Consider the following 21953-nt stretch of genomic DNA (forward strand, 5'->3'; position numbering starts at 1 on the left):
GAGTCACCACAGTAAAAGCACAACCCATTTTGCCGTCTATAATTTTGCCGTTCACTTCTGGTCAGAATTCTATCACATTGCATAGACTCAGGTGTCTGTTCAGAAGACACCGCCAAATGGTGCGCAGGTTTGCGCTCCCGCAAATGCCGATCAATCTGAATGGCCAGAGTCATTGACTCATTCAAACCTGCAGGCGTAGGGAACCCCACCATGACATTCTTAATGGCTTCAGAAAGACCCTTTCTGAAATCTGCAGCCAGGGCACACTCATTCCATTGAGTAAGCACCGACCATTTCCGAAATTTCTGGCAATACACCTCTGCTTCATCTTGCCCCTGAGAGAGGGCCAACAAAGCTTTTTCAGCCTGGTTCTCAAGATTAGGTTCCTCATAGAGCAATCCAAGGGCCAGAAAAAACGCATCCACACTGAGCAATGCAGGATCCCTTGGCGCCAATGCGAAGGCCCAATCTTGAGGGTCGCCGCGCAAGAAAGAAATAATAATCTTAACTTGCTGAACGGAATCACCAGAGGAACGAGGTTTCAAAGAAAGAAAAAATTTGCAATTGTTCTTAAAATTCAGGAACCTAGATCTATCTCCAGAAAACAACTCCGGAATAGGTATTCTAGGCTCTGACATAGGACTGTGAACAACAAAATCCTGAATACTTTGTACCCTTGCAGCAAGATGATCTACACTGGAGGCCAAACTCTGGATATCCATGTCAGCAGCTGAACTCAGAGCCACACCAAGATTAAGAGGAGGAGAGAAGCTAGACACACAGCAGCTAGACACACGGCAGCAAAAAAAAAAAAAAAATTCCTCAAGGCTTCTCTTCTCCTGCTTCGGCCATGCAATTAACACTTTATGGGCCGGCTGTACTGTTATGATCCTAGTGGCAAGGATCGCAAGTTGACTAGCTAAGTAACTAAACCAACGACCAGCTCTGGGGAAGTGGTATCTGGATTGACCGCAACCTGATCCTATCCGCAAACAACTATAGGCAGCCGTGGAACGTTACCTGAAAATCCTAGACGTCTCTTCACGGCCTGAGAAACTACCTATTCCTAGAGGGAAAGTAAAGTCCTTACTTGCCTCAGAGAAATGACCCCAAAGATATAGAAAAGCCCCCCACAAATATTAACGGTGAGTTAAGGGGAAAGCACAAACGCAGAGATTAAATAGATTAAGCAAATGAGGCCCGCTAACACTAGATAGCAGAAAATAGGAAGGGAGCTGTGCGGTCAATAGAAAACCCTAAGCAAAATATCCACGCAGATATTGCTCGAGCCCCCGCACCAACTAACGGTGCGGGGGAAGCAACTCCGTACCCCAGAGCTTACAGCAGCAAGAACTCACATATTAGCAAGCTGAACTAAACTCATCATACACAGAAATCATATTGCAGAATGATGAGCAAAAAATAATCAAACAGAAACTTAGCTTCTCCAGAAGAGACTGAAAACGAAGATAATCAGGGGAGATCAGAATAGCACTGAATACATCGACAGCCGGCAACAAGTGGAGGTGAAGCAGAGCTAAATAGGAAACTCCCTAGTGCATAACGAGGCAGCTGATCAGCCACAGATCCGCAGGATAACAAACAAAGCCACCAGGGGGAGCCCAAAAACAAAACTCACACAATACCACCTGTGACCACAAGAGGGAGCCCGAAAACAGAGTTCACAACAGCTGTCTGTCTCATTTGGTATTACCACACTTGTGTAGTCACCATCTTTACTTGGGCCCTCTGCACCATGAGAGTGCATTTGATTTGAGGCCTAGACAGGTAAGCACCTTTGCCTGTTTTTCTGTGGTGTTTTTTCTTGAATAGTGGAGATTTTTTCCTCCTTTTTTTCCTCCTGCTGAGGTAAGAAATATTGTTGTTTGTTATTTTAATTCTCTTGCACGGGACATGGCGTCACTATAATGGGCAATGCAGTAAGTATGGTTTAACTAAAATTTATTAAAGAGAATCTGTCACCCCAAAACTCGAGTATAAGCTGCGGCCACCGGCATCAGGGGCTTATCTACAGCATTCTGTAATGCATTCTGTAATGCTGTAGATAAACCCCCAGTGTAACCTGCAAGATAAGAAAAACAGGTTTTATTATACTCACCCAGGGGCGGTCCCGGTTCGGTTCGGGTCCTATGGGTGTAACGGTCCGGGTCCGATGGGTGTAGCGGTCCGGGTCAGGTGCCTCCCATCTTCATACGATGATGTCCTCTTCTTTTCTTCCTGCCGTGGCTCCTGCGCAGGTGTACTTTGTCTGTCCTGTTGAGGGCAGAGCAAAAGTACTGCAGTGCACAGGTGCTGGGCCTCTCTGACCTTTCCAGGCGCCTGCGCACTGTAGTACTTGGCTCAAATTTTGGGGTGACAGATTCCCTTTAAAAGGAGTTTGTGTCATTCATTAAATTAAAGGACTTTATTCTGTGTGTGTGTTTTTTTCTGGAAATAGAAAAAAATCCAGCTCGACGAGGTGGTGAAAAAGCAAAGTCTTGGTACTTTATTCACTTCATATCAAAAAATAGAGGATAAAACAACAGCACAATATAATTAAAAACACTATCTACGCGTTTCTGGTGACATAGCACCCTTAGTCATGAAGGTGCTATGTCACCAGAAACGCGTAGATAGTGTTTTTAATTATATTGTGCTGTTGTTTTATCCTCTATTTTTTGATATGAAGTGAATAAAGTACCAAGACTTTGCTTTTTCACCACCTCGTCGAGCTGGATTTTTTTCTATTTCCTGCATTCCTCACGCCTTGACACAGTGTTTCCGTGCTCCGAGCCTCCAGGGACTACAACTATGGTGAGCTGGATTTTTTCTTTTGTGTTTTTTTCTCCATTACTAGCCTCTGGGCTTGATGTCACCTGACAATAAAAGATGACATCAAACCCCCCAACTATCACCCCACTTGCCACCTCTACAGGGCAAGTGGAAAAAGCGAAGCTAAGTGCCAGAATTGGCACATATTATTGATGTGCTTTTTCTGGGTTGGATGAGAGCTGATGTTTTTAGCCTGGGGGGGGGGTAGTATTCATGGCTCCTTCCTAGGCTATTAATATCAGCCAGTAGCTGTCTGCCTAGCCTTTGCTGGTTTTAAATTATAGGGGGCATTTTTTGTGATTTAATTTCTTGGTTCAACAACTGTTCAGTACCTTGAGGAGTGCAGTTTTTAGAATAGTGTCACTTTTGGGTATTTTCTGTCATATAGGCCCTGAAAGTCACTTCAAATGTGAGGTGGTCCCTAAAAAAATGGTTTTGTAAGCTTTGTTGGAAAAATGATAAATTACTGCTAAACATTTAACTCTTCTAACTTCCTAAAAAAAAAAAAATTATGTTTCCAAACGTGTGCTGATTAGTGTTAATAATAAATAATAATAATCTTTATTTATATAGCGCCAACATATTCTGCAGCGCTTTACAGTTTAACAGTTTCAAACACAACAGTCATAGGTAACAATGTTAACAATACAACAATAAAGCAAAATAAGACGACCCTGCTCGTGAAAGCTTACAATCTACAATGAGGTGGGGAGATACAAAGTACAGGTGTGTATTTATAATGATGGTCCAGCCATCTACAGGGGGTGGGGGGTAGATGAGATAGTGAATGGGCTACACACACACACACAAACACATATCCAAAAAATATCGGATATCGCCGATACCGATACCCGATACCAATGCAAGTTAATGGGACACAAGTATTGGAAGGTATCCTGGATGGTTCCCAGGGTCTGAAGGAGAGGAAACTCTCCTTCAGGCCCTGGGATCCATATTCATGTAAAAAATAAAGAATTAAAATAAAAAATATGGATATACTCACCCCTCCAGCGGCCCCTGGACCTTACCGATGTAACCGGCAGCCTCCGTTCCTAAGAATGAGGAGTGAAGGACCTTCAATGACGTCGCGGCTTGTGATTGGTCGCGTGACTGCTCATGTGACCGCTCACGCGACCAATCACAAGCCGCAACGTCATTGCAGGTCCTAAACTCACTGCATTCTTAGGAACGGAGGCTGACGGTTACCTCGGTAAGGTCCAGGGGCCGCCGGACGGGTGAGTATATCCATATTTTTTATTTTAATTCTTTATTTTTTACATGAATATGGATCCCAGGGCCTGAAGGAGAGTCTCCTCTCCTCCAGACCCTGGGAACCATACACTGGGAACTTCCGATTCCGATTTCCGATATCACAAAAATATCGGAACTCGGTATCGGAATTCCGATACAGCAAATATCGGCCGATACCCGATACTTGCGGTATCGGAATGCTCAACACTAGTGCTGATGCAAAGTAGACATGTGGAAAATATTATCTATTAACTATTTTTGTGTGACATGTCTCTGTAATTTAAGTGCACAAAAATTAAAAATTTTGAAAATTGCAACATTTTCAAAATTTTTGCCAAATTTCTATTTTTTTCACAAATAAATGCAAGTCATAGCAAATAAATGTTTCCACTATCACAAAGTACAATATGTCATGAAAAAACAATCTCAGAATCTGTGGGATCCATTGAAGCGTTCCAGAGTTATAACCTCATAACGTGACAGTGGTCAGAATTGTAAAATTTGTCATTAACTTCAAATTGGCTTGGTTAATAAGAGGTTAAAAAAGTGTTATTTAAAGTCAACAAATCATGAAAGAGAGGCATCATCAGAATATTTTGACGCTACAACTCCCTTATTCCTTGTTACATATCCATTTGAAACGAAAATTTCCTCCATCACTCCCCACAATTCCAGAATTGAGATAGACATGTTCAGTGTTTTCTTGTAATTTTCTTCTGATCTTGAATCTGGAAAAAACAGGAGAGAGAAATATCAGCTCAGCATGGTTTTATCCCATAACCACATCATCAACTTTGCATTTGCGTTTGATATGTTACTGCTCACTGTGTAACAATTTTGCTATTAACACATAGTATAAGATTCTGAGAATGTAATACCTATTATACAATATACTTTCTGTATCAATTACACGTGCTTTCAAGATCTCTGCTTGCTGTCATTTAATCTAACAAAAGAATCTGTTTTAGACTCTTTAAGATCACACAGGTGCATGGCTTGTAAGGGTATGTGCCCACGTTTTGAATGCAGCTCACCTGCGCTGTGTCCCAAACGCTGTGTTGTACGTTACAAGCCCAGTGGATGGGATTTATAGAATTCTCAGGCCCGCTGTGCTTCTATCTGATGCTGCGTAAACTAACTCGTGGTACGGGTTTATGAGTCGAAGCAATTGTCAATTATCTGCAGCAGAGACGCTACCTACGTACTTTCAACCATAGTCATTCATTTGATGCAGTAAATCTGCATGATTCACTGAGCACATGTGAAATTACCTGCGTTATTAGAACGCAGCGACAATACACTGCATCCAAAATGCTGCTATTTCCTGATTGTAGGCACATAGCCTTACAGTATCAGAGCTGTAGCTGCTGCACACCTGAATCCTCAGTGTTGTGCTCCGGAAATTAAGCTTAACAGCCTGACAGCGTGACTCTCATCAGGTCCAGGGATGACTCAAATATTAAAATAGATAAATCCAGCACTGCTGTCATCATAAAACCTGAATTTAATTAATGGACAGTAAAAGAACCATCAGCTGTTAGAACCTCTGTCAGCCACCGTATGTAAACACATTGTTTGCAGCTGAGCTGCCTTTTCCATTCAATGCGTAGTGATCGGTGCCAGGTACCGCAAATGTGGCGCCCCAGGGTCCTGGTCGTCACGGTAGCCTTGCTTTCCTCCCGGGGAGAGTGATGCTACGTTTGGAGGCAAGAAAGGATAACTGTAACCAGGTACCAAAAAGATGCAACACATTCACACTCCAGGCCACCAGGGGGAGCTTTTGATCCTATTTACTAGGTTGACTCGCCATACATATATATAACTGGTAGTCTGTAGGGAGAGTTAGTTAGTTCCTGGCAGAGCTCCAGAGTGAGTTCCAGACATCAGTCTGAGGAGGACAGAGGGTTCACGGAGCTGTGCATGCCACAGAACTGCAGCTCCCGGAAAGAGACATTTAGAAAGCAGAATTGATTGCAGTGAGCGTACAGGGGAGGAAGCACAGGAGAGGATACCAGAAGGGGACCAGCCCCGAGCAGGCTGCCTCCTTCTGAGGCGCAGAACACCGGTAGCCAGAACACCGAGGTTGTAAGGACCTCCACGCCTTACATCAGAGACCGGCATGACAGCTAATTGCACGTTACCTGTCCTTACCCACACCCAGGAGGCACGATGACACCCCACAGAGCCGGGATATCCAAGAGACCCTATAAACAGGCTCAAGTCACCAGTTATACCGGTTTTGTCCTATACGGGGGACAGAGAGAGAGATAACATCTGTGAGGACCTTATGTGAAGCTTCTAGCAGTAAGGGACTACACCACTACAGCGCAAAGGAAGGCTTCTATTTTCCACCTGGATAAGGGGACTCTGGACTTGCTTCCAAACCGGCCGGACCCTACTTGCCTGTGATCCAGTGCCCTGGACTGTGGCTGCTGAAACCAACAGTAAACAAGGTAAAGAGGCTGCAATCCTGTGTCCTCGTTCTTCTCTGCACCTCTCACCATACCATCATCTACACACCGGGAGCCCTGGGGATATACTTCACATGTGGGAAGATATACCATCTAGCTGCCATAACATCACCCCAGCGGACCCTTTAAAGCAGCGTCGGTCACCCTGACCGAATACCACAGGTGGCGTCACGAACATAAATTTTATCCCTTTAAAGACCTTTCCCTTTTACATGTATGCCCAGGGCCATGGACCGGGTCACAGCCACCGTGACATCCCCCTGTGAACCGCAGGACCCGGTACAGTGTACCCCATGGCCCTGGTGACTCATTCTTGGCGTCACGAACAGGATAGACTGACCCTGAAAATCGGGTCAAGTGCACCTAAAAAACTGTGCCTAACTGTTTTGTGCTGAGAGACTGTGTATCGTAAAATACCGCCAAAACCACCGCCATTACAGCGCCACGAGGAGCCCCGGAGAAGAAGGGGGTGCCATCATGGGAGGAGATTATCGGAGTGGCACGAACAGTGATGAACGCCCCCTACGAATGCTATTACACGATGAGGATGTGCCTATCAGCCAAGGAAGTCCGCCTCCTGATCTGCAATGGCAGGAACAAGGAGAAGGGGCTCGCCCCCAAGACATGGAGGAGCAGCATGCGTGTGTGGCCGCAGATCCGGAAGAAGAGATTGCGACCAGCGGGTACCCAAAAGACGGTGAAGCGACCCGAGACCATCCCAAGCCACCGGAGGAGGACCCGAGCTCACCGCTGCTGGAGGTTCCGGACTTCCTGGAACCGCAGGTGGAGGAGCTGAGCCGCCAACTTCTGGACACAGAGCTGACCGCAGTGAAGAAATGGAAGTTGGACCTGTGCAGGAAGAATGCACCGGAGGAGTCGCAGTCCGTGCAGCAGCAGACTCCAGCAGCCTCATCAGCAGAGCAGACTGGCATTGGTGGAACCACATCAGATGCAGGTACAGAAAGCTACCATCTCCCGGTGACCGATCCCGCTCCAGCGACCGCTCTTTCCTTAGTCACTGACCCCGCTCCAGCGACAGCTCCTGCCCCAGATCAAGGCCCTGCTCCAGCGACTATTACCACCACCGACAAGACATTGACGGGCCCACTTCCAACACCCATAGGCATGCCGCTGGAGGTGAGCCCCGTGAGGGTGGTTTTCCAATGGGACAATCCGAAAGCAGAACCAATCGGGTCCCCTGGGGAGGCCCAACCAGAAGGGTCCCATATTGAAGCCCTCACCTGGTAGGAATATAACCAATGTCTGGTGCTAAAATGGAAGGAGAAAAAAGGGAGTGAGGCCCAACACAAAGCACAGGCCCATAAAACTAAACGATGTAACAAGAGCCCAGCAAAAAGGGGGATAGTAGTGATCTTCCACCCAAAAAGGGGTTGGGGTTTCATTAAGGAATCGGGACTGCTGGCAGAGGTCTATGTCACCCGTTGTGACGTGGAATCTCAACTCCGGGAGGGACATCCTGACCGGGATCTGTGCCGAGGGGATCATGTGACCTACACCCATCACTGGAGTGAAAAAGGCTGGTACGCCATGAACGTTAGGAGATGCGTACCCACAGCAGTATCACCTAGCGCCAAAGAAACTACCACCTGTACTACCTCAGCTGCACAGCCAACAACCCCTCAGACCCTTACCAGTACCACCGTGTGCATAATCAGCGCCACTGAGACAACTGCCATGGCAACTGCACTAGCTGACATATGTACTCAAGCCACGCAAACTTTGATAGCAGCTAATGACTTGACCATGCATGAGGGACAAACCCATGATGTTGATCTGGCACCAGATGTGAATTCAGATACCAATCTGAATCAAGTGTTCGATGCAGATTGGTGCCTTGGCAACTGCTATACTACAGCAAAGCAAATCTAAAAATAACTGTAAATAAGTTAAGTTTACACTTAAAGGGGTCCCGCGTTTAAAGGGATCCTATGTTTTACACTAGTTGCCCTTCCTGACTAAAGAACTGTGAATTATGAACTGTGCATGATCAAAAACTGTTCATTGTAAATAGTTTGCACCTTCTTAAAAGGTGCTTCCTACTGGTTTTACAAAGAAAGACTGCTTCTAACATTTCCGTAAAAGTTGCTTTGTTTTCCAGAGAACTGAAGAAAAACCCGTTTGGCACAGCAGGATTCCAGGTCTGGATACATGCCTTGTAGCCCGCCCAAACCCAACATTGGGGGTTAATGATGGGTGCCTCGCATCGTTGTTGCTGTTCTAAAGTTAATGATTGATTCGCGTATTAATTGCACTACCTCATTGAAAGACTTGAAAGTTGACTTGTTGCACTTTGCTAATTAGAATTGTATGTTGCCCGCTAGAAAGTTAATATATTAAAGAGTTAATATAGTAAATAAAAATAAAATTGAGACTTGAATTTAGACAGATAGCTATGAAGATAACTCATGATGATTCATGTTGTGAACTCTGTTCTCGAACTCCCTCCTGTGGTCAGGAATGGTATTTCTGTGAGTTCTGTCCGTGGGTTCCCTCTGGTGGCTGAAAGTGGAGCTGCTGGTCTTAAAGTGGCTTTCTCAGCTGCATCGTTTAGTACTGGGCTGGTTCCTCTATTTAACTCTGCTCAGATCGTTACTTGATGCCAGCTGTCAATGTATCAGTACTGGTTCAGATCTCACTTGGATCTCCTGATGACCTCTTTACTGCAACAGAAGCTAAGTCCCTGCTAAGCTCATTTTGTTGTTCATTTGTGTGCTGAATATATTTCTGAGTACCTGCTAAGTTCTGTCCAGCTGGCTATTATGATATTGTCTCGCTAGCTGGAAGCTCTGGGTTGCAGAGTGGCACCTACCTCACCATGAGTCGGTGCGGTGGTTTTTTGCTCACTCTGCGTGGCTTTTTGTAGTTTTTGTGCTGACCGCAAAGATCCCTTTATCTATCTTCTGTCTATTTAGTCAGTCTGGCCTCCTTTGCTGAAACCTGTCTCATTCCTATGTTTGTGCCTTCCTCTTAACAGTCTCTCTGGTGGACAACGGTCAGGTCTATCCGCCTGAAATTTCTGCAGCACTCGTCGCAAATCTGGGGAAATGGCAGACAAAATCACTCCCTCTCTAAGAATACCAGCCGGCTCAGAAACTCCCGGAGATTCAGGCACAAAACTCCTAGAAAGTGCATCAGCTTTCACGTTCTTCGAACCAGGCAGGTATGAGACCATGAAGTTGAAACGGGAGAAAAACAACGATCAACGAGCCTGTCTAGGATTCAGGCACTTGGCAGATTCAAGGTAAATCTGATTTTTGTGATCAGTCAAGACCACCACACGATGCTTAGCTCCCTCGAGCCAATGTCGCCACTCCTCAAATGCCCACTTCATAGCCAACAACTCCCGATTACCAACATCATAATTCCGCTCGGCAGGTGAAAATTTTCTTGAAAAGAAAGCACATGGCTTCATCACAGAGCCATCAGAGCTTCTCTGCGACAAAACAGCCCCTGCTCCAATCTCAGAAGCATCAACCTTGACCTGGAAGGGGAGAGAGACATCTGGCTGACATAAGACTGGAGCTGAAGAAAACCGGTGCTTCAGCTCCCGAAAGGCGTCCACGGCCGCAGGAGACCAATTAGTCACATCAGAACCCTTCTTGGTCAAATCCGTCAAAGGTTTAACCACGCTAGAAAAATTAGCGATGAAACGACGGTAAAAATTAGCAAAACCCAAGAACTTCTGAAGACTCTTAACAGATGTGGGCTGAGTCCAGTCATGAATAGCCTGGACCTTGACTGGGTCCATCTCCACAGTAGAAGGAGAAAAAATAAAACCCAAAAAGGAGACCTTCTGTACTCCGAAGAGGCATTTTGAGCCCTTCACAAATAAAGCATTAGCACGCAGGACCTGAAACACCATCCTGACCTGCTTCACATGGGACTCCCAATCATCAGAAAAGACCAAAATGTCATCCAGATAAACAATCATAAATTTATCCAGATATTCTCGGAAGATGTCATGAATGAAGGACTGAAACACAGAAGGAGCATTAGAGAGTCCAAAAGGCATCACCAAGTACTCAAAATGGCCTTCGGGCGTATTAAATGCTGTTTTCCATTCATCTCCCTGCTTAATGCGTACAAGGTTATATGCACCACGGAGATCTATCTTGGTGAACCAACTGGCACCCTTAATCCGAACAAACAAATCAGACAATAGTGGCAAAGGATACTGAAATTTGACTGTGATTTTATTCAGAAGACGATAATCTATACAAGGTCTCAAAGAACCATCCTTCTTGGCCACAAAAAAAAATCCTGCACCAAGAGGGGAAGAGGATGGGCGAATATGTCCCTTCTCCAAAGACTCCTTTATATAATTCCGCATCGCGGCATGCTCTGGTATAGACAAATTAAAAAGTCGTCCCTTAGGGAATTTACTACCAGGAATTAAATTTATAGCACAGTCACAATCCCTATGAGGGGGCAGGGCACTGGACCTGGGCTCATCAAATACATCCTGGTAGTCAGACAAAAACTCAGGGACCTCAAAAGGAGTGGAAGAAGCAATAGACACCAACGGAGTATCGCCATGAATTCCCTGACAACCCCAACTTGACACAGACATAGCTTTCCAATCCAAAACTGGATTATGAGCTTGCAGCCATGGCAGACCCAAAACGACAACATCATGCAAATTATGCAGAACAAGAAAGCGAATCACCTCCTGATGTACGGGAGTCATGCACATGGTCATTTGCGTCCAATACTGAGGCTTATTCTCAGCCAATGGCGTAGCATCAATTCCCCTCAGAGGAATAGGAAATTCCAAAGGCTCCAGGACAAAACCACAGCGCCTGGCAAACGACGAATCCATCAGATTCAGGGCAGCACCCGAATCCACAAAAGCCATAACCGGGTAGGACGACAAAGAACAAATCAAAGTAACAGACAAAATAAATTTAGGCTGTATAGTACCAATGGTGACAGGTTTAGCGATTTTTTTTAAGCGTTTAGAGCATGCTGAGATAACATGAGTAGAATCACCACAGTAAAAGCACAACCCATTTTGACGTCTATGACTTTGTCGCTCAATTCTGGTCAGAGTTCGGTCACATTGCATAGACTCAGGTCTCTGTTCAGAAAATACCACCAAAGGATGAGCAGATTTGCGCTCCCGCAAACGCCGATCAACCTGAATGGCTAAAGCCATAGAATCACTCAGACTTGTAGGGGTGGGAAACCCCACCATAACATTCTTAATGGCCTCAGAAAGACCTTCTCTGAAATTTGCAGCCAGGGCACACACATTCCATTGAGTAAGCACCGACCATTTCCGAAATTTTTGACAATACACCTCTGCTTCATCCTGACCTTGAGAGATAGCCAGCAACGCTTTTTCTGCCTGATTCTCAAGATTAGGCTCCTCATAAAGCAGTCCAAGAGCCAGAAAAAATGCATCTACATTAAGCAATGCAGGATCTCCTGGCGCCAGAGAGAAAGCCCAATCTTGAGGGTCGCCACGCAACAAGGAGATAACAATTTTAACTTGCTGAGTGGAATCACCAGAGGAACGAGTTCTCAGAGATAGAAATAACTTACAATTATTCTTAAAATTTTGAAACCTAGATCTATCTCCAGAAAACAACTCAGGAATGGGTATCTTTGGTTCTGACATAGGGCTATGAATAACAAAATCCTGAATACTTTGCACCCGTGCAGTAAGATGATCCACACTAGAAGTCAGAGTCTGAACATTCATGTCTGCAGCTGAGCTCAAAACCACCCAGAGTTCAAGGGGATGAAAGAAGCTAGACAGACTGCAGCAAAGGAAAAGCGGGAGGAAACAACAAAAAAAAAAAATGTACTCAGGTCTTCTTTTTATCCCACTTCTGCGATGCATTAAACACTTTTAGGCCTGCTATACTGTTATGATCCTTAGTGGTTGAGGATCACAAATACTCCAGCTAAGTAACAAAGATAGGACAAGCTCTAGGGAGGTGGCAAACTGGACTGACCGCAAATCTGAACCTATCCAAACACACTAGAAGTAGCCGGTGAACGTGCCTAAAAATCCTAGACGTCTCGAGCCAGCCTGGGGAACTAACTACCCCTAGAGAGAAAGAAAGACCTCTCTTGCCTCCAGAGAAATAATCCCCAAAGATATAGAAGCCCCCAACAAATAATAACGGTGAGGTAAGAGGAAGGCACATACACAGGGGTGAAAGCAGATTCAGCAAATGAGGCCCACTAATACTAGATAGCAGAAAATAGAAAAAGTAATCTATGCGGTCAGTAAAAAACCCTTACAAAATATCCACTCTGAGATTTCAAGAACCCCCACACCAACTAACGGTGTGGGGGGAGAAACTCAGTCCCCTAGAGCAACCAGCAAGCGAGGAAATCACATTTTAGCGAGCTGGACTAAAAATATAATGAACGCTGATAATCAAAAAATGATCAAACAAAAACTTAGCTTGTCTTGGAGAGACTGGGAGCAAGGTAGACACAAGGAATCTGAAGAGCACTGAATACATTGATAGCAGGCAAGGAACTGAGTATCCAGGTGAGCTAAATAGGAAACCAACCAAGAATAACGAACCAGCTGATGCTGCCAACCAGCAGAAAGACAACACTACACAGTACCGCTTGTGACCACTAGAGGGAGCCCAAAAATAGTTCACAACAGATAATAGGATCAGGGTTGCGGTCAGCAGAGCTCCCACTTCCCAGAGCTCGCTCTATTTTTGCAGTTTGACTATCAGGTCATTTCAGGTGCTCCTAAACACCAGGTCCATAACAGTACAGCTGGCCAGAAAGTGTTAATGCATCTCAATAGAGGGATAAGAGAAGTTCTGAGACCATTTTTTTTTCTGCAGTGTGTTTTGCCTTTCTTTTCCCCTAAAACTCTGGATGGTTCAGGACTCAGGTGTAGATATGGACATTCAAGGTCTGTCCTCTTGTGTAGATCATCTCACTGCAAGAGTACAAAGCATTCAGGATTATGTAGTTCAGAATCCTATGTTGGAGCCTAAAATCCCAATTCCTGATTTGTTTTCCGGGGATAGATCTAAGTTTCTGAATTTCAAGAATAATTGTAAACTGTTTCTTGCTCTGAAACCTCGCTCCTCTGGTGACCCTAGTCAGCAAGTAAAAATCATTATTTCCTTGTTGCGTGATGACCCTCAAGACTGGGCATTTTCCCTTGCGCCAGGAGATCCTGTGTTGTGAACTCTATTTCTGGGCTCCCTCTTGTGGTCACAAGTGGTACTGTGTGAGTGCGGTCTTTGGGCTCCCTCTGGTGGCTCTTTGTGTCTTTCTGCAGGTCTGTGGCTGGGATCAGCTGTCTCGTTATCTCTTAGTTGGTTTCCTATTTAGCTCACCTGGACTTTCAGTTGTTGCCTGCTGTCGATGTATTCAGTGCTATTCTGATTCCTTCTGACTACCTTGGTTATCAGTCTCTCCAAGAGAAGCTAAGTTTCTGTTTGTTCATTTTTTGATCATCAGTGTTCATATGTTTCTTGGTTTATTTTTGTTCTTTGTCCAGCTTGCTAATATGTGATTTCCTTGCTTGCTGGTAGCTCTAGGGGGCTGAGTTTCTCCCCTCACACCGTTAGTTGGTGTGGGGGTTCTTGAATTCTCAGCGTGGATATTTTGTAGGGTTTTCTACTGACCGCACAGTTTCCTATCTGTCTTCTGCTATCTAGTATTAGCGGGCCTCATTTGCTAAATCTGTTTTCATTTCTACGTTTGTATTTTCCCCTTACCTCACCGTTATTATTTGTTGGGGGCTTCCTATATCTTTGGGGTTATTTCTCTGAGGCAAGTGAGGTCTTACTTTCTCTCTAGGGGTAGCTAGTTCCTCAGGCTGCGTCGAGACGTCCAGGAATTTAGGCACGTTCACCGGCTACCTTTAGTGTGTTTGGTTAGGATCAGGTTTGCGGTCAGTCCAGTTACCACCTCCCTAGAGCTCGTTCTATGTTCAGTACTTAGCTAGTCTGTTCTGTGATCCTCAGCCACTAAGGATCATAACAGTACAGCAGGCCCAAAACGTGTTTAATGCATCGCAGAATTGGGATAAGAGAAGTCCTGAGTACAATTTATTTTTTTTTCCTCTCCCTTTGCTGCAGTCTGTCCAGCTTCTCTCATCCCCTTAATCTCTGGGTGGCTTTGAGCTCAGCTGCAGACATGGATATTCAGAGTCTGACTTCTGGTGTGGATCGTCTTGCTGCAAGGGTGCAAAGCATTCAGGATTTTGTTGTTCATAGTCCTATGTCAGAGCCAAAAATACCTATTCCTGAGTTGTTTTCTGGAGATAGATCTAGGTTTCTGAATTTTAAGAATAATTGTAAATTATTTCTTTCTTTGAGACCTCGTTCCTCTGGTGATTCCGCTCAGCAAGTTAAAATTGTTATCTCCTTGTTACGTGGCGACCCTCAAGATTGGGCTTTCTCTCTGGCGCCAGGAGATCCTGCATTGCTGAATGTGGATGCGTTTTTTCTGGCGCTTGGACTGCTTTGTGAGGAACCTAATCTTGAGAATCAGGCAGAAAAGGCTTTGCTGGCCCTCTTTCAGGGTCAGGATGAAGCAGAGGTGTATTGTCAAAGATTTAGGAAGTGGTCGGTGCTTACTCAATGGAATGAGTGTGCCCTGGCTGCAAATTTCAGAGAAGGTCTTTCTGAAGCCATTAAGAATGTTATGGTGGGGTTCCCTACGCCTGCAAGTCTGAATGACTCAATGGCTTTGGCCATTCAGATTGATCGGCGTTTGCGGGAGCGCAAATCTGCGCACCATCTGGCGGTGTTTTCGGAACAGAGACCTGAGTCTATGCAATGTGATAGAATTCTGACCAGAATGGAGCGGCAAAGTCATAGACGTCAAAATGGGTTATGCTTTTACTGTGGTGATTCTACTCATGTTTTCTCAGCATGCTCTAAGCGCTTAAAAAAAATCGCTACATCTGTCACCGTTGGTACTATACAGCCTAAATTCATTTTGTCTGTTACTTTAATTTGTTCTTTGTCATCCTACTCGGTTATGGCTTTTGTGGATTCAGGTGCTGCCCTGAATCTGATGGATTTGTCGTTTGCCAGGCGCTGTGGTTTGGTCCTGGAGCAGTTGGAATTCCCTATTCCACTGAGGGGGAATTGATGCTACGCCATTGGCTGAGAATAAGCCTCAGTATTGGACTCAAGTGACCATGTGCATGACTCCTGTACATCAGGAGGTGATTCGCTTTCTTGTGCTGCATAATTTGCATGATGTTGTCGTTTTGGGTCTGCCATGGCTGCAGGACCATAATCCAGTTCTGGATTGGAAAGCTATGTCTGTGTCAAGTTGGGGTTGCCAGGGGATTCATGGCGATGCTCCTTTGGTGTCAATTGCTTCTTCCACTCCTTCTGAGGTCCCCGAGTTTTTGTCGGACTACCAGGATGTATTTGATGAGCCCAGATCCGGTGCCCTGCCTCCTCATAGGGATTGTGATTGTGCTATAAATTTGATTCCTGGTAGTAAGTTCCCTAAGGGACGACTTTTTAATTTGTCTGTACCTGAACATGCCGCGATGCGGAGTTATATAAAGGAGTCTTTGGAGAAGGGAAATATTCGCCCGTCCTCCTCCCCTCTTGGTGCAGGATTCTTTTTTGTGGCCAAGAAGGATGGTTCTCTGAGACCTTGTATAGATTATCGTCTTCTAAATAAAATCACGGTCAAATTTCAGTATCCTTTGCCATTATTATCTGATCTGTTTGCTCGGATTAAGGGGTCCAGTTGGTTCACCAAGATAGATCTTCGTGGTGCGTATAACCTTGTGCGTATTAAGCAGGGGGATGAATGGAAAACAGCATTTAATACACCCGAAGGCCATTTTGAGTACTTGGTGATGCCTTTTGGACTCTCTAATGCTCCTTCTGTGTTTCAGTCCTTCATGCATGACATCTTCCGAGAGTATCTGGATAAATTTATGATTGTGTATCTGGATGACATTTTGGTCTTTTCTGAGGATTGGGAGTCCCATGTGAAGCAGGTCAGGATGGTATTTCAGGTCCTGCGTGCTAATGCCTTATTTGTGAAGGGCTCAAAATGTCTCTTCGGAGTACAGAAGGTTTCCTTTTTGGGTTTTATTTTTTCTCCTTCTACTGTTGATATGGACCCAGTCAAGGTCCAGGCTATTCATGACTGGACTCAGCCTACATCTGTTAAGAGTCTTCAGAAGTTTGGGTTTTGCTAATTTTTAAAGTCGCTTCATCGCTAATTTTTCGGGCGTGGTTAAGCCCTTGACGGATTTGACCAAGAAGGGTTCTGATGTGACTAATTGTTCTCCTGCGGCCGTGGAAGCCTTTCGGGAGCTGAAGCGCCGGTTTTCTTCAGCTCCAGTTTTATGTCAGCCTGATATCTCTCTTCCTTTTCAGGTCGAGGTTGATGCTTCTGAGATTGGAGCAGGGGCTGTTTTGTCGCAGAGAAGCTCTGATTGCTCTGTGATGAAGCCTTGTGCTTTCTTTTCAAGAACGTTTTCGCCTGCCGAGCGGAATTATGATGTTGGTAATCGGGAGTTGTTGGCTATGAAGTGGGCATTTGAGGAGTGGCGACATTGGCTCGAGGGAGCTAAGCATCGTGTGGTGGTCTTGACTGATCACAAAAATCTGATTTATCTCGAGTCTGCCAAACGGCTGAATCCTAGACAGGCTCGTTGGTCGTTGTTTTTCTCCCGTTTCGATTTTGTGGTCTCGTACCTGCCTGGTTCAAAGAACGTGAAGGCTGATGCTCTTACTAGGAGTTTTGTGCCTGACTCTCCGGGAGTTTCAGAGCCGGCTGGTATCCTCAGAGAGGGAGTGATTTTGTCTGCCATTTCCCCAGATTTGCGACGAGTGCTGCAGAAATTTCAGGCGGATAGACCTGACCGTTGCCCACCAGAGAGACTGTTTGTCCCAGATAGATGGACCAGCAGAGTTATTTCCAAGGTTCATTCTTCAGTGTTGGCAGGTCATCCTGGGATTTTTGGTACCAGAGATTTGGTGGCTAGGTCCTTCTGGTGGCCTTCCTTGTCGCGGGATGTGCGTTCCTTTGTGCAGTCCTGTGGGAATTGTGCTCGGGCTAAGCCTTGCTGTTCTCGTGCCAGCGGTTTGCTTTTGCCTTTGCCTGTCCCGAAGAGGCCTTGGACGCACATTTCCATGGATTTTATTTCGGATCTTCCAGTCTCTCAGAGAATGTCTGTCATCTGGGTGGTGTGTGATCGTTTTTCCAAAATGGTCCATTTGGTGCCCTTGCCTAAGTTGCCTTCCTCCTCCGATTTGGTTTCTCTATTTTTTCAGAATGTGGTTCGCTTGCATGGCATCCCTGAGAATATTGTGTCTGACAGAGGATCCCAGTTTGTGTCCAGATTTTGGCGGATCTTTTGTGCTAAGATGGGCATTGATTTGTCTTTTTCGTCAGCCTTCCATCCTCAGACGAATGGCCAAACCGAGCGAACTAATCAGACCTTGGAAACTTATTTAAGATGTTTTGTTTCTGCTGATCAGGATGATTGGGTGACTTTTTTGCCATTGGCCAAGTTTGCCCTTAATAATCGGGCTAGTTCTGCTACTTTGGTTTCGCCTTTTTTCTGCAATTCTGGTTTTCATCCTCGTTTTTCCTCGGGTCAGGTTGAGCCTTCTGACTGTCCTGGGGTGGATTCTGTTGTGGATAGGTTGCAGCAGATTTGGAACCATGTGTTGGACAATTTGAAGTTGTCACAGGAGAAGGCTCAGCGCTTTGCCAACCGCCGTCGCGGTGTGGGTCCCTGACTTCGTGTTGGGGATTTGGTATGGCTGTCTTCTCGGTATGTTCCTATGAAGGTCTCCTCTCCTAAATTCAAGCCTCGCTTCATCGGTCCTTATAAGATTTTGGAAATCCTTAACCCGGTGTCATTTCGTTTGGACCTCCCAGCGTCGTTTGCCATTCATAATGTGTTCCATTTTTTTCTTTGTTGCGGAGGTATGTGGTGCCTGTGGTTCCTTCTGTTGAGCCTCCTGCTCCGGTGCTGGTTGAGGGCGAATTGGAGTACGTGGTGGAGAAGATCTTGGATTCTCGTATTTCTAGACGGAGGCTGCAGTATTTGGTTAAGTGGAAGGGCTATGGTCAGGAGGATAATTCCTGGGTTGTCGCCTCTGATGTTCATGCGGCCGATTTGGTTTGTGCCTTCCATGTGGCTCATCCTGATCGCCCTGGGGGTTTTGATGAGGGTTCGGTGACCCCTCCTCAAGGGGGGGGGTACTGTTGTGAACTATTTCTGGGCTCCCTCTTGTGGTCACAAGTGGTACTGTGTGAGTGCGGTCTTTGGGCTCCCTCTGGTGGCTCTTTGTGTCTTTCTGCAGGTCTGTGGCTGGGATCAACTGTCTCGTTATCTCTTAGTTGGTTTCCTATTTAGCTCACCTGGACTTTCAGTTGTTGCCTGCTGTCAATGTATTCAGTGCTATTCTGATTCCTTCTGACTACCTTCGTTATCAGTCTCTCCAAGAGAAGCTAAGTTTCTGTTTGTTCATTTTTTGATCATCAGTGTTCATATGTTTCTTGGTTTATTTTTGTTCCTTGTCCAGCTTGCTAATATGTGATTTCCTTGCTTGCTGGTAGCTCTAGGGGGCTGAGTTTCTCCCCTCACACCGTTAGTTGGTGTGGGGGTTCTTGAATTCTCAGCGTGGATATTTTGTAGGGTTTTCTACTGACCGCACAGTTTCCTATCTGTCTTCTGCTATCTAGTATTAGCGGGCCTCATTTGCTAAATCTGTTTTCATTTCTACGCTTGTATTTTCCCCTTACCTCACCGTTATTATTTGTTGGGGGCTTCCTATATCTTTGGGGTTATTTCTCTGAGGCAAGTGAGGTCTTACTTTCTCTCTAGGGGTAGCTAGTTCCTCAGGCTGCGTCGAGACGTCCAGGAATTTAGGCACGTTCACCGGCTACCTTTAGTGTGTTTGGTTAGGATCAGGTTTGCGGTCATTCCAGTTACCACCTCCCTAGAGCTCGTTCTATGTTCAGTACTTAGCTAGTCCGTTCTGTGATCCTCAGCCACTAAGGATCATAACAATCCTGCATTGCTTAATGTAGATGTGTTTTTTCTGGCGCTTGGATTGCTCTATGACGAACCAAATTCTGTGGATCAAGCAGAGAAAATCTTGCTGGCTCTATGTCAGGGTCAGGATGATGCTGAAATGTAATGTCAGAAGTTTAGAAAGTGGTCTGTGCTTACTCAATGGAATGAGTGTGCCCTGGCAGCAATTTTCAGAAAGGGTCTTTCTGAGGGCCTTAAGGATGTTATGGTGGGGTTCCCCAAGCCTGCTGGTCTGAATGAATCAATGTCCTTGGCTATTCAGATCGATCGTCGTTTGCGGGAGCGGAAAGTTGTGCACCATATGGCGGTGTCCTCTGAGCAGAGGCCTGAGCCTATGCAATGTGATTGGACTTTGACCAGAGCTGAACAGCAAGAACACAGACGTCAGAATGGGCTGTGTTTTTACTGTGGTGACTCCACTCATGCTATCTCTGATTGTCCTAAGCGCACTAAGCGGTCCGCTAGGTCTGTCACCATTGGTACTATACAGCCTAAATTTCTTTTGTCCGTTACTTTGATTTGCTCTTTGTCATCCTACTCTGTTATGGCGTTTGTGGATTCAGGCGCAGCCCTGAATTTGATGGACTTAGAGTATGCCAGGCGCTGTGGTTTTTTCTTGGAGCCCTTGCAGCATCCTATTCCATTAAGGGGAATTGATGCTACGCCTTTGGCCAAGAATAAGCCTCAGTACTGGACCCAGTTGACCATGTGCATGGCTCCTGCACATCGGGAAGATATTCGCTTTTTGGTGTTGCATAATTTGCATGATGTGGTTGTGTTGGGTTTGCCATGGCTACAGGTCCATAATCCAGTATTGGACTGGAAATCAATGTCTGTGTCCAGTTGGGGTTGTCAAGGGGCCCATGGTGATGTTCCTGCGTTGTCAATTTCTTCTTCCACTCCTTCTGAAGTACCTGAGTTTTTGTCGGATTACCAGGATGTATTTGATGAGCCCAAGTCCAGTGCCCTGCCTCCTCATAAGGATTGTGATTGTGCTATTAATTTGATTCCTGGTAGTAAGTTTCCTAAAGGCCGACTTTTCAATTTATCTGTGCCAGAACACGCCGCTATGCGGAGCTATATAAAGGAGTCCTTGGAGAAAGGGCATATTCACCCGTCGTCATCACTGTTAGGAGCAGGGTTCTTTTTTGTGGCCAAGAAGGATGGTTCTCTGAGACCTTGTATAGATTACCGCCTTCTTAATAAAATCATGGTCAAATTTCAGTACCCTTTGCCTCTATTGTCTGATTTGTTTGCTCGGATTAAGGGGGCTAGTTGGTTTACCAAGATAGATCTTCGAGGAGCGTATAATCTTGTGCGTATTAAGCGAGGCGATGAATGGAAAACCGCGTTTAATACGCCCGAGGGCCATTTTGAGTATCTGGTGATGCCATTCGGGCTTTCTAATGCGCCATCTGTATTCCAGTCCTTTATGCATGACATCTTCCGAAGGTATCTGGATAGATTCATGATAGTATATTTGGATGATATTCTGGTCTTTTCGGATGATTGGGAGTCTCATGTGAAGCAGGTCAGAATGGTGTTCCAGGTCCTTCGTGCTAATTCCTTGTTTGTGAAGGGGTCTAAGTGTCTCTTCGGAGTTCAGAAGGTTTCCTTTTTGGGCTTCATTTTTTCCCCTTCTACTATCGAGATGGATCCAGTTAAAGTCCAGGCCATTTATGATTGGACTTAGCCTACATCTGTAAAGTGCTTTCAGAAATTCCTGGGCTTTGCGAATTTTTACCGTCACTTTATCGCTAATTTTTCCAGTGTTGTCAAACCACTGACTGATTTGACCAAGAAAGGTGCGGATGTGGTGAATTGGTCCTCTGCGGCCGTTGAGGCGTTTCAGGAGCTGAAACGTCGTTTTTCTTCGGCCCCTGTGTTGTGTCAGCCAGATGTTTCGCTCCCTTTTCAGGTCGAGGTTGATGCTTCTGAGATTGGAGCAGGGGCTGTTTTGTCTCAGAGGAGTTCTGATGGCTCTGTGATGAAGCCAGGTGCTTTCTTTTCTAGAAAGTTTTCGCCTGCTGAGCGTAATTATGATGTGGGCAATCGAGAGTTGTTGGCCATGAAGTGGGCATTTGAGGAGTGGCGACATTGGCTTGAGGGCGCCAAGCATCGCGTGGTGGTCTTGACGGATCATAAGAATCTGACTTATCTTGAGTCTGCCAAGCGGTTGAACCCTAGACAGGCTCGATGGTCGCTGTTTTTCTCCCGTTTCGATTTCGTGGTTTCATACCTTCCGGGTTCTAAGAATGTGAAGGCTGATGCCCTTTCAAGGAGTTTTGTGCCTGATTCTCCGGGAGTTTCGGGGCCGGCTGGTATTCTCAAAGAGGGGGTAATTTTGTCTG

General features: G+C 45.6%; 1 protein-coding gene across 2 annotated transcripts in view; it reads right to left on the reverse strand.

Moving 5' to 3' along the window:
- Positions 1 to 4283: 4283 nt before the first annotated feature.
- LOC143768352 (C-type lectin domain family 2 member A-like) overlaps positions 4284 to 21953 on the reverse strand; it is a 51534-nt gene continuing 33864 nt past the window's right edge. For both annotated transcript variants that reach the window (XM_077257037.1, XM_077257036.1), the window contains exon 7: positions 4284 to 4811. In XM_077257037.1, coding sequence (XP_077113152.1) covers positions 4697 to 4811 — 115 coding nt within the window. In that variant the 3' untranslated portion in view covers positions 4284 to 4696. The remainder of the gene's footprint in view (positions 4812 to 21953) is intronic.

The sequence above is a fragment of the Ranitomeya variabilis genome, chromosome 4 (genome assembly GCF_051348905.1).
Source record: "Ranitomeya variabilis isolate aRanVar5 chromosome 4, aRanVar5.hap1, whole genome shotgun sequence".
Classification (NCBI taxonomy): domain Eukaryota; kingdom Metazoa; phylum Chordata; class Amphibia; order Anura; family Dendrobatidae; genus Ranitomeya; species Ranitomeya variabilis.